The 18056-nt window shown below is 50.1% G+C and overlaps 1 protein-coding gene across 1 annotated transcript in view; it reads left to right on the top strand.

Annotated features, from left to right (window-relative positions):
* scospondin (subcommissural organ spondin) overlaps positions 1-18056 on the top strand; it is a 443172-nt gene that overhangs the window by 376417 nt on the left and 48699 nt on the right. Inside the window, exons 47-48 of the mRNA XM_038810430.1 lie at positions 5170-5375; positions 17715-17810. Coding sequence (XP_038666358.1) covers positions 5170-5375; positions 17715-17810 — 302 coding nt within the window. The remainder of the gene's footprint in view (positions 1-5169; positions 5376-17714; positions 17811-18056) is intronic.

Genomic DNA, 18056 nt, shown 5'->3' with positions numbered 1-18056 from the left:
GTAGGCGCCCTTTATTTTTGAGTAGCAGTGGTCAAGAGTGTTGTCGCCCCTGGTGGGACAGGAGATGTGCTGGTGAAATTTTGGCAGCACACTCTTGAGGTTGGCTTTGTTGAAGTCTCCGGCCACGATGAACAGGGCCTCCGGATGTTCTGTTTCGTAGTTGTATATAACTGTGTACAGTTCGTCCAGCGCCTTCCTCACTTCTGCCTGGGGTGGGATGGGGACCGCTGTGATAATGGCTGAAGTGAACTCACGTGGAAGATAGTATGGGCGGCACCTCACGGTCAGGTATTCCAGGTCTGGGGAGCAGTAGGTCGCCAGGGTCGCCACATCCAAGCACCAGGAGGAGTTGATGAGGAGGCAAACCCCTCCACCCTTCGCTTTGCCTGAAGATGCCGTGCAGTTCACCCGGTGAATAGAGAAGCCTTCAGGTTGTATGGCACAGTCCGGTGAGGCGGGGGTGAGCCATGTCTCTGTTCCTTCAATCTAACCTGCAGACCGCTGCGTTTCCATCGCTTCCTCGGTCGGCAGCTGCGGCTGGATGATCCTGGAGTCCGATGGGAGAATTCTGACCTTGTGGGAGGTAAGTGATTGCATCTGGAGGGGCCCTAGGCTCTGGTTGCAGTTTCAGTGTCGCCTTGAGGGGGATTGGTGTGCCGCGGGGGGGGGTGTTCGCGTTCTTGACGTCAGATCTCCTCGTCGATTTCCTTCCTCTTCTTCCAGTGAGTCGGGTGCTGAACTGCCTTCTCCAGGTCAACCAGGCCGGCCGCGTGGTTGGAGGCCAGAGCGGCGCTTTGGGGGCCGGGTTGAGTTTCAGGCGAGGTTGGGTCACGTGGGTCAATCCACAGACATCGGAGGATCTCCAACTTGTAAACATAAAGAGAGCATGGTTAGAGATAATGTTTGTGTTAGAATTAAGTTTCAGAAGGTTAGTACGGTTATAAGAGATGTAGGAAGAGGATTTATCGCAAAGTCGCCACGCTCCGGCACAATCTTGCTTTGTTTTAGACTTTCGACCAATTTGTCTCTTACAATGAAGCTGACACCGTAGGGACGACATTCTTCTTCTGGGTTGCATTCCCAGAAGAAGGTGTATCCGCCACCTCGTTCTTTAAGCTGCTGTCTCCTGCCAGTTGTGTCTCACTCAGGGCGGTGACATTGGTGTTGAGGCGGTGGAGGTGCTGGGATATGATGGCGGAGGAGGTGCTGGGATATGATAGCGGAGGAGGTGCTGGGATATGATGGAGGAGGAGGTGCTGGGATATGATGGAGGAGGAGGTGCTGGGATATGATGGAGGAGGAGGTGCTGGGATATGATGGCGGAGGAGGTGCTGGGATATGATGGTGGTGGTGGAGGTGCTGGGATATGATGGTGGCGGAGGTGCTGGGATATGATGGCGGAGGAGGTGCTGGGACATGATGGCGGAGGAGGTGCTGGGATATGATGGTGGCGGAGGTGCTGGGATATGATGGTGGTGGAGGTGCTGGGATATGATGGCGGTGGAGGTGCTGGGATATGATGGCGGAGGAGGTGCTGGGATATGATGGCGGAGGAGGTGCTGGGACATGATGGCGGAGGAGGTGCTGGGATATGATGGTGGTGGAGGTGCTGGGGTATGATGGCGGAGGAGGAGGTGCTGGGATATGATGGCGGAGGAGGTGCTGGGATATGATGCCGGAGGAGGTGCTGGGATATGATAGCGGTGGAGGAGGTGCTGGGATATGATGGCGGAGGAGGTGCTGGGATATGATAGCGGTGGAGGAGGTGCTGGGATATGATGGCGGAGGAGGTGCTGGGATATGATGGCGGAGGAGGTGCTGGGATATGATGGTGGCGGAGGTGCTGGGATATGATGGCGGAGGAGGTGCTGTGATATGATGGTGGTGGAGGTGCTGGGATATGATGGCGGTGGAGGTGCTGGGATATGATGGCGGAGGAGGTGCTGGGATATGATGCCGGAGGAGGTGCTGGGATATGATGGTGGAGGTGCTGGGATATGATGGTGGCGGAGGTGCTGGGATATGATGGTGGTGGAGGTGCTGGGATATGATGGTGGCGGAGGTGCTGGGATATGATGGCGGAGGAGGTGCTGGGATATGATGGCGGAGGAGGTGCTGGGATATGATGTCGGAGGAGGTGCTGGGATATGATGGCGGAGGAGGTGCTGGGATATGATGGCGGAGGAGGTGCTGGGATATGATGGCGGAGGAGGTGCTGGGATATGATGGCGGAGGAGGTGCTGGGATATGATGTTGGGGGAGGTGCTGGGATATGATGGCGGAGGAGGTGCTGGGATATGATGGTGGAGGAGGTGCTGGGATATGATGGCGGAGGAGGTGCTGGGATATGATGGTGGCGGAGGTGCTGGGATATGATGGTGGCGGAGGTGCCGGGATATGATGGCGGAGCGAAGTTCAGCTTGTTGGGGTTGTCCAGGGGGGTCCTGACATTCCAGGTCCCGAAATCCATTTGGGTGGGTGGGGTGTGGTTGGGCTGGAAGATGCCTGTGTGGATTCTTCAAATGGGGGGAGGTTATTGCACATCAACCACTGCACGGTCCCAGCGAGCGAGGTCTTGGCCCAGTGGCCGGGAATCCGAAAGGACTGGAGACCAGGCTTTGCTGTCGGACCGGGGAGGCGGTGGTGGAGTGGTATTGTCGCGGGACGAGTAATCCAGAGAAACAGGGTAATGCTCCGGAGACCCGGGTTCCAATCCCACCTTCAACTCAATAAAATATCTGGAATTAAAAGTCTAAAGATGACCATGAAACCCTTGTCGATTGTTGTAAAACCCATCTGGTTCACTAATGTCCTTTAGGGAAGGAAATCTGCCGCCCTTACCCGGTCTGGCCTACATGTGACTCCAGACCCACAGCAACGTGGCTGACTAGTAACTACCCCCTGAAGGGCAATTAGGGATCGGCAATAAATGCTGGCACAGCGACGCACACGTCCTAAGGACGGATAAAAAAAGTCCTCCTCTTCCCCCGCTGCTGCTCCTCTCCCCCCGCTGCTGCTCCTCTCCCCCCGCTGCTGCTCCTCTCCCCCCCGCTGCTGCCCCTCTCCCCCGCTGCTGCTCCTCTCCCCCCGCTGCTGCTCCTCTCCCCCCGCTGCTGCTCCTCTCCCCCCGCTGCTGCTCCATCTCCCCCCGCTGCTGCTCCTCCTCTTCCCCCGCTGCTGCTCCTCTTCCCCCTCGCTGCTGCTCCTCTCCCCCCGCTGCTGCTCCTCTCCCCCCGCTGCTGCTGCTGCTTCCTCTCTCCCCCGCTGCTGCTCCTCTCCCCCCGGCTGCTGCTCCCTCTCCCCCGCTGCTGCTCCTCTCTCCCCCCGCTGCTGCTCCTCTCCCCCCGCTGCTGCTCCCTCTCCCCCGCTGCTGCTCCTCTCCCCCCGCTGCTGCTCCTCTCCCCCCGCTGCTGCTACCTCTCTCCCCCGCTGCTGCTCCTCTCCTCCCCAGCTGCTGCTCCTCTCCCCCCGCTGCTGCTCCTCTCCCCCCGCTGCTGCTCCTCTCCCCCGCTGCTGCTCCTCTCCCCCCGCTGCTGCTCCTCTCCCCCGCTCCTGCCCCTCCCCGCTGCTGCTCCTCTCTCCCCCGCTGCTGCTCCTCTCCCCCCCGCTGCTGCTCCTCTCCCCCGCTGCTGCCCTCTCCCCCCGCTGCTGCTCCTCTCCCCCGCTGCTGCTCCTCTCCCCCGCTGCTGCTCCTCTCCCCCCGCTGCTGCTCCTCTCCCCCCCGCTGCTGCTCCTCTCCCCCGCTGCTGCTCCTCTCTCCCCGCTGCGCTTCTCTCTCCCCCGCTGCTGCTCTCTCCCCCCCGCTGCTGCTCCTCTCCCCCCGCTGCTGCTCCTCTCCCCCCCCGCTGCTGCCCCTCTCCCCCGCTGCTGCTCCTCTCCCCCCGCTGCTGCCCCTCTCCCCCCGCTGCTGCTCCTCCCCCCGCTGCTGCCCCCTCTCCCCCCCGCTGCTGCTCCTCCTCCCCGCTGCTGCTCCTCTCCCTCGCTGCTGCTCCTCTCCCCCCGCTGCTGCTCCTCTCCCCGCTGCTGCTCCTCTCCCCCCCGCTGCTGCTCCTCTCCCCCCGCTGCTGCTCCTCTCCCCCGCTGCTGCTCCTCTCCCCCCGCTGCTGCTCCTCTCCCCCCGCTGCTGCTCCTCTCCCCCCCGCTGCTGCCCCTCTCCCCCGCTGCTGCTCCTCTCCCCCCGCTGCTGCCCCTATCCCCCCGCTGCTGCTCCTCCCCCCGCTGCTGCCCCTCTCCCCCCGCTGCTGCTCCTCCCCCCGCTGCTGCTCCTCTCCCCTCGCTGCTGCTCCTCTCCCCCCGCTGCTGCTCCTCTCCCCCCGCTGCTGCTCCTCTCCCCCCGCTGCTGCTCCTCTCCCCGCTGCTGCTCCTCTCCCCTCGCTGCTGCTCCTCTCCCCCCGCTGCTGCTCCTCTCCCCTCGCTGCTGCTCCTCTCCCCTCGCTGCTGCTCCTCTCCCCTCGCTGCTGCTCCTCTCCCCTCGCTGCTGCTCCTCTCCCCTCGCTGCTGCTCCTCACCCCCCGCTGCTGCTCCTCTCCCCCCGCTGCTGCTCCTCTCCCCCCGCTGCTGCTCCTCTCCCCTCGCTGCTGCTCCTCTCCCCCCGCTGCTGCTCCTCTCCCCCCGCTGCTGCTCCTCTCCCCTCGCTGCTGCTCCTCTCCCCCCGCTGCTGCTCCTCCTCTCTCCCCCCGCTGCTGCTCCTCTCCCCCCGCTGCTGCTCCTCTTCCCCCCGCTGCTGCTCCTCTCTCCCCGCTGCTGCTCCTCTCCCCTCGCTGCTGCTCCTCTCCCCCCGCTGCTGCTCCTCCTCTCTCCCCCCGCTGCTGCTCCTCTCCCCTCGCTGCTGCTCCTCTCCCCCCGCTGCTGCTCCTCCTCTCTCCCCCCGCTGCTGCTCCTCTCCCCCCGCTGCTGCTCCTCTCCCCCCGCTGCTGCTCCTCTCCCCCCGCTGCTGCTCCTCCCCCCGCTGCTGCTCCTCTCCCCTCGCTGCTGCTCCTCTCCGCCCGCTGCTGCTCCTCTCCGCCCGCTGCTGCTCCTCTCCCCCCGCTGCTGCTCCTCTCCCCTCACTGCTGCCACCCCCCCCCCCCCCCCCCCCCCCCCCCCCCCCCGCAGCTGCTCGCACATTGGATTGCTGTGGGATTAATGGTTGGGAATGCCTCATACTAACATGCAGTCTGTGAACCCTAGAATGTGCTGAGGGTGAGATATGGAGCGGACAAAGAGGAGATTCTGGCACTTGTGAACGATCGTGCCAAGATGTTTACGCAGTGACGCCATTGAGCTGCACGCCTGGTCAGGGATGTGTTTGCGAGGCTGGAAGGTACAGAAGCAGCTCGGGACAGTGTGTGACTGCAGCCTACTGCGAATGTGTCGTCAACGATACCATCTACCCGGTAAGTGGTGACAGGACAGAGGCTAATACTGAACACCGCCCCCCACTCTCTGTCAGAGACAAGCAGAGCCTCTCTGGGACAAAGAACAAAGAAAATTACAGCACAGGAACAGGCCATTCGGCCCTCCCAGCCTGCGCCGATCCAGATCCTTTATCTAAACCTGTTGCCTATTTTCCAAGGTCTACTTCCCTCTGTTGCCGCCCGTTCATATACCTGTCTAGATGCTTCTTAAATGATGCTATCGTGCCCGCCTCTACCACCTCCGCTGGCAAAGCGTTCCAGGCACCCACCACCCTCTGCGTAAAAAACTTTCCACGCACATCTCCCTTAAACTTTCCCCCTCTCACCTTGAAATCGTGACCCCTTGTAACTGACACCCCCACTCTTGGAAAAAGCTTGTTGCTATCCACCCTGTCCATACCTCTCATAATTTTGTAGACCTCAATCAGGTCCCCCCTCAACTTCCGTCTTTCCAACGAAAACAATCCTAATCTACTCAACCTTTCTTCATAGCTAGCACCCTCCATACCAGGCAACATCCTGGTGAACCTCCTCTGCACCCTCTCCAAGGCATCCACATCCTTCTGGTAATGTGGCGACCAGAACTGCACGCAGTATTCCAAATGTGGCCTAACCAAAGCCCTATACAACTGTAACATGACCTGCCAACTCTTGTACTCAATACCCCGTCCGATGAAAGGCAAGCATGCTGTATGCCTTCTTGACCACTCTATCAACCTGCGTTGCCACCTTCAGGGTACAATGGACCTGAACTCCCAGATCTCTCTGTACATCAATTTTCCCCAGGACCCTTCCATTGACCATATAGTCCGCTCTCCAATTTGATCTTCCAAAATGCATCACCTAGCATTTGCCTGGATTGAACTCCATCTGCCATTTCTCTGCCCAACTCTCCAATCTATCTATATTTTGTTGTATTCTCTGACAGTCCGCCTCGCTATCTGCAACTCCACCAATCTTAGTAGCATCTGCAAACTTGCTAATCAGACCACCTATACCTTCCTCCAGGTCATTTATGTAGATCACAAACAACAGTGGTCCGAGCACGGATCCCTGTGGAACACCACTAGTCACCTCTCTCCATTTTGAGACACTCCCTTCCACCACTACTCTCTGTCTCCTGTTGCCCAGCCAGTTCTTTATCCATCTAGCTAGTACACCCTGAACCCCATACGACTTCACTTTTGCCATCAACCTGCCATAGGTAACCTTATCAAACGCCTTACTAAAGTCCATGTATATGACATCTACAGCCCTTCCCTCATCAATTAACTTTGTCACTTCCTCAAAGAATTCTATTAGGTTTGTAAGACATGACCTTCCTTGCACAAAACCATGCTGCCTATCACTGCTACCCATCTTAAACAAAGGGACAACATTAGCAATTCTCCAGTCCTCCGGGACCTCACCCGTGCTCAAGGATGCTGCAAAGATATCTGTTAAGGCCCCAGCTATTTCATCCCTCACTTCCCTCAGTAACCTGGGATAGATCCCATCCGGTCCTGGGGACTTGTCCACCTTAATGTCTTTTAGAATACCCAAAACTTCCCCCTTCCGTATGACAACTTGACCAAGAGTATTTAAATATCCATCCCTAGCCTCAACATCCGTCTTGTCCCTCTCCTTTGTGAATACCGATGCAAAGTACTCATTAAGAATCTCACCCATTTCCTCTGAGTCCACGCATAAATTTCCTCTTTTGTCTTTAAGTGGGCCAATCCTTTCTCTCGTTACCCTCTTGCTTCTTACGTACGAATAAAATGCTTTGGGATTTTCCTTAACCCTGTTAGCCAAAGATATTTCATGACCCCCTTCTAGCCCTCTTTATTGCGCGTTTGAGATTCGTCCTACTTTCCCGATATTCCTCCAAAGCTTCATCAGTTTTGAGTTGCCTCGATCCTATGTATGCTTCCTTTTTCATCGTAGCTAGTCTCACAATTTCACCCGTCATCCATGGTTCCCTAATCTTGCCATTTCTATCTTTCATTTTCACAGGAACATGTCTGTCCTGCACTCTAATCAACCTTTCCTTAAAAGACTTCCACATTTCAAATGTGGATTTACCCTTAAACAGCTGCTTCCAATCCACATTCCCTAGCTCCTGCCGAATTTTGTTATACTCTGCCTTTCCCCAATTTAGCACTCTTCCTTTCGGACCCCTCCTGTCCTTGTCCATGAGTATTCTAAAACTTACGGAATTGTGATCACTATTCCCAAAGTAATCACCGACAGAAACATCAACCACCTGGCCGGGATCATTCCCCAATACCAGGTCCAGTATGGCCCCTTCCCGAGTTGGACTATTTACATACTGCTCTAAAAAAAACTCTCCTGGATGCTCCTTACAAACTCTGCTCCATCTACGCCTCCAACACTACACGAATCCCATTCAATGTTAGGGAAGTTAAAATCTCCCATCACAACCACCCTATTGCTCCTACATTTTTCTATAATCTGTCTGCATATTTGTACCTCTACTTCATGCTCGCTTTTGGGAGGCCTGTAGTAATGTTACTGCACCCTTCCTATTTCTCAGCTCCACCCATATTGCCTCAGTGCTCGAATCCTCCATCGTGCCCTCCTTAATCACAGCTGTGGTATCATCTCTGACGAGTAATGCAACTCCTCCACCCCTTCTACCTCCCTCTCTATCCCTCCTGAAGTCTCTATACCCTGGGATATTCAGTTGCCAGTCCTGCCCTTCCCTCAACCAAGTCTCAGTAATACCAATAGCATTATATTCCCAGGTACTGATCCAAGCCCTAAATTCATCTGCCTTACCTGCTACACTTCTCGCATTAAAACAAATGCACCTCAGACCACCTTTGCGTTCATCATCTCTTCCCTGTCTACTCTTCCCCTTAGTCACATTGAGTTTATTGTCTCGTACCTTACTGGCTTTAGTTGCTGCTTCTTTACTGACCTCTAACATCCTAATCTGGTTCCCATCCCCCTGCCATATTAGTTTAAAATCTCCCCAACAGTGTTAGCAAAATCACCCCCTAGGACATTGGTTCCAGTCCTGCCCAGGTGTAGACCATCTGGTTTGTAATGGTCCCACCACCCCCAGAACCGGTTCCAATGTCCCAAAAATCTGAACCCCTCCCTCCTGCACCATCTCTCAAGCCACGTATTCATTCTGACTATTCTTGAATTTCCACTCTGACTGTCCCGTGGCACTGGTAGCAATCCTGAGATTACTACCTTTGAGGTCCTACTTTTTAACTTATCTCCTAACTCCCTAAATTCTGATTGTAGGCTCTCATACATTTTTTTACCTATATATCGTTGGTGCCTATATGCACCATGACAAGGGTCCTAATCGATTGTGTAGGACAGCTTCATAAAACAAAAAGTGGGAATCAATATCTTTTGACTATCATGGATGTGCCTACTAGGTTTCCAGAGGTCATTCCAGTACGTAATATTACAGCTAAAAGGATTGTGGAGGAGTTACTTGAATTCCTTACTAGATATGGACAACCCACAGAAATACAATCGGATCAAGGATTGAATTTTACTTCAAAGTTATTCAAAGAAGTTATGGATAGCTTAGGAATAAAACAATTTAAATCAACTGCGTACCGTCCAGAATCGCAGGGAGCGTTATAAAGGTGGCATCAGACATTAAAGACAATGTTGAGGGTGTATTGTCAAGATTATCCAGAGGATTGGGATAAAGGAATTCCATTCGTACTGTTTGCAATTAGGGATGCACCTAATGAGTCTACCAAATTTAGTCCTTTTGAACTAATTTTTGGTCATGAGGTAAGAGGGCTACTTAAATTGATTAAGGAAAAATTGGTGGGTGAGAAATCAGAAATTACACTATTGGATTACGTGTCAAATATTAGGGAACTATTAAATAGAGCAGGTGAATGAAATGAATGAATGAATGACATGAAATGAATGAAAATTGCTTATTGTCACAAGTAGGCTTCAAATGAAGTTACTGTGAAAAGCCCCTAGTCGCCACATTCTGGCTGCTGTTTGGGGAGGCTGGTACAGGAATTGAACCGTGCTGCTGGCTTGCCTTGGTCTGCTTTCAAAGCCAGCGATTTAGCCCTGTGCTAAACAGCTTCAGCTACAATTTCAATGGACAGCGGACTTTCAACAGGCATGTGGCTGCCTGAAAGCTGTGATAACCGATTCTCCTATATTGGAGAATTGCAAGGGGCTCTGTGATCAGATTGAACTGAAGTATCTAACTTTAAAGAGAATTGCCGAGGCGTAGAGGAATGGATAGAACATTACAGCGCAGTACGGGCCCTTCGGCCCTCGATGTTGCGCCGACCCGTGAACCCATCTGAAGCCGATCTGACCATTTTCATCCATATATCTATCCAGTGACCACTTAAATGCCCTTAAAGTTGGCGAGTCTACTACTGTTGCAGGCAGGGCGTTCCACACCCCTACTACTCTCTGAGTAAAGAAACTGCCTCTGACATCTGTCCTATATCTACCACCCCTCAATTTAAAGCTAGGTCCCCTCGTGTTGGTCATCACCATCCGAGGAAAAAGACTCTCACTGTCCATCCTATCTAACCCTCTGACTATCTTATATGTCTCTATTAAGTCACCTCTCAGCCTTCTCCTCTCTAACGAAAACAACCTCAAGTCCCTGAGCCTTTCCTCGTAAGACCTTCCCTCCATACCAGGCAACAGGATTTTCCTTAACCCTGTTAGCCAAAGATATTTCATGACCCCTTTTAGCCCTTTTTATTGCACGTTTGAGATTCGTCCTACTTTCCCGATATTCCTCCAAAGCTTCATCAGTTTTGAGTGGCTAATACCCCCCCCCCCCCCCCCCCCCCCGCTCTGTCAGAGGCAAGCAGATCCTCTCTGGACACCATCCATCCAATGATCCAGCACAGGATTTGGGGGCAGAGGTCAAGGACAGGCACAGGGTAAAAGGTCAAAGATCAAGGGTTGGGAGTTGGAATAGATAAAGTTTGTTCAACAATAATGGTATTTTCTAGCACTCTTAACATTCTAAAATATCGCAAAGCTCTTCAGAGGAGCATTATCAAAGAAACTTTGGCACTTTGCCACATAAGCAGATATCAGGGAGCAAAGGCTTGGGATGAGGTGTCAGTTTTATGGAGAGTCCTAAGTGGGGCAGAGAGGCAGAATGTGCAGCGAGGGCATTCCACAATTCACAGCAGATTCTGAAGGGACAGACACCGAATATGGAGCAATTAAAATCAGGCTTACTCCAGACTCACAAATGAAAGGAGCGCTCATATCTCAGGAGGGTTGTGCGGACCTTCGGCCCATTGAGTCTGCACCCACACATGAAAAACAACTGACCTGCCGACCGAATCCCATTTGCCAGCACTTGGCCCATAGCCTCGAATCTTAAGATGGGCCAAGTGCTCATCCAGACACTTTTTAAAGGATGTGAGGCGACCCACCTCTACCAAATTTGCAGATAATACAAAGTTGCGTAGGAGGGTGAGCTGTGAGGAGGATACAGAGATTCTTCAGTGGGATTTGGACAGGCTGAGTGAGTGGGTACATGCATGGCAGATGCAGTATAATGTGGATAAATTCACTTCGGTAACAAATAGGAAGGCAGATTATTATTGGAATGGGTGTAAATTGAGAGAGGCGGATACTCAGCGAGTCCTTGGTGTCCTTGTGCGTCAGTCACTGAAAGTAAGCGTGCAGGTACAGCAGGCAGTAAGAAGGAAAATGGGATGTTGGCCTTCATAGCGAGAGGATTTGAGTATTGGAATAGAGATGTGTTGCTGCAATTGTACAGGGCATTGATGAAGCCACACCTGGAGTATTGCGTGCAGTTTTGGTGCTCTTCGGGGGGGATTTAAGCTAATATGTCAGGGGGCTGGGACAACAAGCTGTTGTTCAGAAGCCAGTGCTGAGAGTAGTGAGGTACTGAGGAGGGTATCAAGGTCGCAGGAATGCAAGGAGCAACCGGAATAAGGTAGGTGAACTTGGAGCGTGGATTGGTACTCAGGACTACGATGTTGTGGCCATTACGGAGACATGGTTAGAACAGGGACAGGAATGGTTGTTGGAAGTTCCGGGGTATAGATGTTTCAGTAAGAGTAGGGAAGGTGGTAAAAGAGGTGGAGGAGTAGCATTGTTAATCAAGGATAGTTTAACGGCTGCAGAAAGGCAGTTCGAAGGGGGTCTGCCTACTGAGGTAATATGGGCTGAAGTTAGAAATAGGAAAGGAGCGGTCACATTGTTAGGAGTTTTCTATAGGCCCCCAAATAGTAATAGAGATGTGGAGGAAGAAATTGCAAAGCAGATTATGGATAGGTGTGGAGGTCTCAGGGCAGTTGTCATGGGTGACTTTAACTTTCCAAATATTGATTGGAACCTCTATAGGTCAAACAGTTCGGATGAGGCAGTTTTTGTATAGTGTGTGCAGGAGGGTTTCCTGACACAATATATGGATAGGCCGACAAGAAGAGAGGCCACATTGGATTTGGGTAATGAACCAGGTCAAGTGTTAGATTTGTTTGTGGGAGAGCACTTTGGAGGTAGTGAACACAATTCGGTGTCTTTCACTATTGCAATGGAGAGGGATAGGGCCATCCGGCAGGGCAAGATTTATAATTGGGGGAGGGATAATTATGTTATGGGAGAGGCGTTTTCAAAACCCCAGAATGTATCATGGAGTTCAACCAACCTCTCCCTTTAATGGATTGTTGCTTTTGAAGCACACGGCTTGGTCTCCAGGTGTGGTATTACAATTATGGACACGTGGGTTTTTAAACACAAAACAATGTTTATTCCATGAATTCAACTTAACCTTCTTAAATAAACATTGGATCTCTTAACACCCCTTCAAAGATAACCCCAAAAATAATACAACACTAAATAATCCCTCAAAATGTTCCTCCAAAAGACTTCACCTTTAACAACAGAAACACATCAGGTTAAAGACATTACTATTATGAGTTTAAATCACCCAAATGATTCAGAGATAGTCTCTCATGGCAGAGATCACAGCAGATCCAGCTCACTGCAAACACAGACACACCCAAGCTCTTTTTCTCAAAACCCGGCTTTCTCCTTTCAAACAGCTCCCAGCAAACCAGCCAGGCACTTTTCAGCTGCTCTCTCTCAAACTGAAACTAAAAGCAGAAGTGAGCTCAACTCAGCTACCCCCACCCTCTGACATCACTTCAGTAATATGAGCTGCTGCATTTCTTAAAGGTACATTGCTTAAACATCCATTTCTTAAAGGTACTCTCACATGACACCTCCCCTCAACTTCAAGATGGTTTCATTTTTCACTTTTCCACGATCCACTCAGAAATGTACACAGTAAATATACTTTTTCGTTTCCCAAAAAAAAACAACACACGCAAACAGGCATTATAATAAAGCCCATCTTTCCTGTTCTTCTTCCTCCAACCGAAATCCTTCCATTCATCACATTTGTGACAAAGCATCGGCTATCACATTTTCCCGTCCTGCCACATGTATTATTTTTAAATGAAATGGCTGTAACAATAAACTCCATTGAAACAGCCTTGCATTGTTATTCTGGAATCGCTCCAAAAACGTCTAAGGATTATGATCAGTATATATAATGGTGTCAGATGGATTGCTGGTCACATAAATGTGAAAATGTTGCAAAGCCAGCACCAAACTCAAAGTCTCCTTTGAATCCTTCAAAGACATCGTGGAATACTTTTTCTGGTGAGAATTCAGTTTCTTTGAAAAATAACCAACAGGCCGCTCTAGCCCTTCGTCATCATCTTGTAGAAGCACCGCACCTATGCCAACATCACTCACATCAACCGCCACTTTGAATGGTTTAGTATAATTTGGGATGACTAACACAGTGATTAACACAGCCTTCAGGTCATCAAATGCCTGTTGACACTCCGCTGTCCACTGGAATTTGTCCGTCAGTGGAGCGACCACACTGCTAAAATTTGATACAAATGTCCGGTAAAATCCATTCATACCAGGAAACTGCATTATTTCCCGTAGTGTAGAGGGTATCGGAAACTCCCCAATAACTTTTGTTTTCACATCCCATGGGACCATTCGACCCTGTCCGATTGTATGCCCAAGGAAAGTGACTTGGGCATTTCCAAATTCACTTTCAGCTAGGTTTATTACCAAACCCGTCTCCTGAAGTCGATCGAAGAACTCCATACGATGTTTTAAATGTTCTTTCCACATCTGGAAGTTGGAAATAAAAGCAAATTGTCCCACTTTCTCAATGCAATCCTTCAAACGTGGGATAGGATAAGAGTCCGTTCTTGTAACTGCATTCACCTTTCGATAGCCCACACACAACCGTTGGGTACCATCTGGTTTAGGCACCATCACTATGGGTGAGCTCCATTGGCTGCAACCCACTTCAATTATGCCATTTTTCAGCATACTCTCAATCTCTCTGTTAACCTGTGCCAATTTTAAAGGATTCAGTCTATATGGATGTTGTTTGATAGGAACAGTATTTCCCACATCTACATCATGTATAGCCATTTTAGTACTTCCCAATTTATCTCTACAAACTTGCCCATGTGATATCAATAACTCTTTCAGGTCAGTTTGTTTTTCCTCTGGAAGGTAACTTAACAATTCATCCCAATTTTTAAGAACATCCTCATTTTCCAATTTAATTTGAGGTATGTCAAATTCACAGTCATCTGGATTTGGTTCGTCACTTTGAGTTAGAATCATTAAAACGGTCCCAAAACCGAGCTTTTAAAGGCTCACATACCACTGGTAACAACACTAAAACTTTATCCCCACTGACAAAACTATGAACTTTGGATTTCTTGTCCACTACCCGTTTCATCACATTTTGTGCAACTTTCAAATGTTGTCTAGCCAATTTGCTCTGTTTAATCATTCCCTAAAATTTAACACATAATCCAATAGTGTAATTTCTGATTTCTCACCCACCAATTTGTCCTTAATCAATTTAAGTGGTCCCCTTACCTCATGACCAAAAATTAGTTCAAAAGGACTAAATTTGGTAGACTCATTAGGTGCATCCCTAATTGCAAACAATACGAATGGAATTCCTTTATCCCGATCCTCTCGATAATCTTGACAATAGGCCCTCAACATTGTCTTTAATGTCTGATGCCACCTTTCTAATGCTCCCTGCGATTCTGGATGGTACGCAGTTGATTTAAATTGTTTTATTCGGTAATATGTGGAATTCTGTGGTGCCCCATTTCTTAAAGGTACATTGCTTAAACATCCATTTCCTAAAGGTACTCTCACATGACACTTATCAGTGATAGGCAGCGTGGTTTTGCGCAGGGAAGGTCATGTCTTACAAACCTAATAGAATTATTTGAGGAAGTGGCAAAGTTAATTGATGAGGGAAGGGCTGTAGATGTCATATACATGGACTTCAGTAAGGCGTTTGATAAAGTTTCCCATGGCAGGTTGATGGAAAAAGTGAAGTCGTATGGGGTTCAGGGTGTACTAGCTAGATGGATAAAGAATTGGCTGGGCAACAGGAGACAGAGTAGTGGGGGAAGGGAGTGTCTCAAAATGGAGAGAGGTGACTAGTGGTGTTCCACAGGGATCTGTGCTCGGACCACTGTTGTTTGTGATATACATAAATGATCTGGACAAAGGTATAGGTGGTCTGATTAGCAGGTTTGCAGATGATACTAAGATTGGTGGAGTTGCAGATAGCGAGGACTGTCAGAGAATATAGCAAAATATAGATAGATTGGAGAGTTGAGCAGAGAAATGGCAGATGGAGTTCAATCCAGGCAAATGCGAGGTGATGCGTTTTGGAAGATCTAATTCAAGAGCGGACTATACGGTCAATGGAAGAGTCCTGGGGAAATTTGATATACAGAGAGATCTGGGAGTTCAGGTCCATTGTACCCTGAAGGTGGCAACGCAGCTCGATAGAGTGGTCAGGATGGCATACAGCATGCTTGCCTTCATCGGACGGGGTATTGAGTACAAGAGCCAGCAGTCATGTTACAGTTGTATAGGACTTTGGTTAGGCCACATTTAGAATAATGCGTGCATTTCTGGATGCCACATTACCAGAAGGATGTGGATGCCTTGGAGAGGGTGCAGAGGAGGTTCACTAGGATGTTGCCTGGTATGGAGGGTGCTAACTATGAAGAAAGGTTGAGTGGATTAGGATTGTTTTTGTTGGAAAGACGGAGGTTGAGGGGGGACCTGATTGAGGTCTACAAAATTATGAGAGGTATGGACAGGGTGGATAGCAACAAGCTTTTTCCAAGAGTGCGGGTGTCAATTACAAGGGGTCATAATTTCAAGTTGAGAGGGGGGAAGTTTAAGGGAGATGTGCGTGGAAAGCTTTTTACGCAGAGGGTGGTGGGTGCCTGGAACACTTTGCCAGCAGAGTTGGTAGAGGCGGGCACAATTGCATCATTTAAGATGCACCTAGACAGGTATATGAACAGGTGAGAAACAGAGGGAAGTAGATCCTTGGAAAATAGGCAACAGGCAACTCTGTTTTGAATCTTAACACCTCGATCAGTAACCTCTCCTAAGTTATATTTCCTCTCAACTTTTCTCCTAATTTTCCTTGTCGTTGAACCCATATCTTCATGTAACAACCTGTCGCGTCGCTTACCATTTATGTTTTTACTTCCCGTTTTATTCCTTTTAGTATTACTGGGCCTATTCACTGAGCTCCCCTCAGTCACTGTACCTTGTACTGTCACCCTTTTTGATTTTTGACTACGGCTTCTCTGCCATACGCTTTCCCTCTTCCTTTTGTTTCTGTCCCTGTTTTACAACCTTCCAACATCCTGCAACTGTTCCCATCCCCCTGCCACATTAGTTTAAACCCTCACCAACAGCTCGAGGAAACATCCCCCCCCCCCCGCCGGACATCGATTCCAGCCCTGCCCAGGTGCCGACCATCCAGTTTGTACTGGTCCCATCTCCCCCAGAACCAGTTCCAATGCCCCAGAAGTTTGAATCCCTCCCTCTTGCACCATCTCTCGAGTCACACATTCATCTTATCTATCCTGACATTGCTACTCTGACTAGCTCGTGGCACTGGTAGCAATCCTGAGATTACTACCTTTCAGGTCCTACTTTTTAGTTTAATTCCTAACTCCCTGAATTCAGCTTGTAGGACCTTGTCCCGTTTTTACCTATATTGTTGGTGCCTATGTGCACCACAAAAGCTGGCCGTTCCCCCCCCCCCCCCCGCAGAATATCCTGCAGCCGCTCCGAGACATCCTTGACCCTTGCACCAGGGAGGAAACATACCGTCCTGGAGTCTCGATTGCGTCCGCAGAACCGTCTGTCTATTCCCCTTCCGATTGAGTCCCCTATCACTATAGCCCTGCCATTCTTATTCTTGCCCTGCTGCACAGCAGAGCCAGCCACGGTGCCATGAACCTTGCTGCTGCTGCCTTCCCCTGGTGAGCCATCTCCCCCAACAGTATCCAAAGCGGTATATCTGTTTTGCAGGGAGATGACCGCAGGGGACACCTGCACTGCCTTCCTACTCTTGCTCTTTCTTTTGGTCATCCATTTTCTATCTCCCTCAGTAACTTTCACCTGTGGTGTGACCAACTCGCTAAACATGCTATCCATGACCTCCTCAGCATTGCGGATGCTCCAAAGTGAATCCATCCTCAGCTCCAGAGCCGTCAAGCGGTCTAACAGGAGCTGCAACTGGGCACACTTCTTGCACGTGAAGGAGCCAGGGACAGTGGACGTGTCCCTGAGCTCCCACATCGCACACGAGGAGCATGACACAGGTCTGGGATCTCCTGCCATGTCTTAAACCTTCGGTTAACTTATACAACTACAATTCCAAAAAAAAAGAAGAAAAAATAAATATACCAATGAAATGAAAAAGAAAACAGAAAAACTACTTACCAGTCACTCACCAAGGATAAAAAGCACCTCCCCCCCAGCTTCAAATTCCCAAACTCACTCTTTGCTGTGTCTCACTCTGGCTGTGTCTTCTCTGGCTCACTGGGAGAATGTGTAGAGAAAGATTAGAGAAAGGGAACTCCAGCGGCAGTTTGACCCAGTCAGATTGTGGAAGAGGGAAACAGCAGAGACGACAGGTTGGATTTCTTGATTTTTGAAACAAAGAGGTTTGTGAGTTCCGCAGAATTATTGTTGGAGATGAGAATGAAGTTTGAAGGCAACTGACAATTGTCTTCCACTCAATCAGACTATTCGCAACCTTGGTGTCTGTTTAGTGAATTTTAAATGTGCAAAGGACAAGGAAATGCCACCTTGTCATTTCTGATTTCCACCTACACCCTATCCGCTTGTAGTTCCAGGACCCTGTGCTCAGGACTGTTCGATTCTGGGAGTAATGGAGTTTTTTGCATTGTCTTACAGCCAGGGTTCGAATGGGAAGATGGTTGTGAACGGTGCCAGTGCTTAAATGGCAGGAAGAGCTGCTCTTCTGGGTGTCCAGCACTCACCTGCTTGCAGGTGAGAAATAGTCTTCTCTTTTCAGTCAACATTTTTCATTCTACTCCTGAGGAGCTGTCATTTCTACTTGTTTCATCCTGCTCCAAATTCAGATGTTCAAACCATAGAACCATAAAACATAGGAGCAGAATTAAACCACTCGGCCCATCAAGTCTGCTCCGCCATTCAATCATGGCTGATATTTTTCTCATCCCCATTGTCCTGCCTTCTCCCAATAACCCCTGATCCTCTTATTAATCAAGAACC

Source organism: Scyliorhinus canicula, chromosome 10, assembly GCF_902713615.1.
Source record: "Scyliorhinus canicula chromosome 10, sScyCan1.1, whole genome shotgun sequence".
In the NCBI taxonomy this organism is placed as follows: Eukaryota; Metazoa; Chordata; class Chondrichthyes; order Carcharhiniformes; family Scyliorhinidae; genus Scyliorhinus; species Scyliorhinus canicula.
Note: the sequence above shows the minus strand (reverse complement) of the source record. Positions and strands in the feature narration are given on the sequence as shown.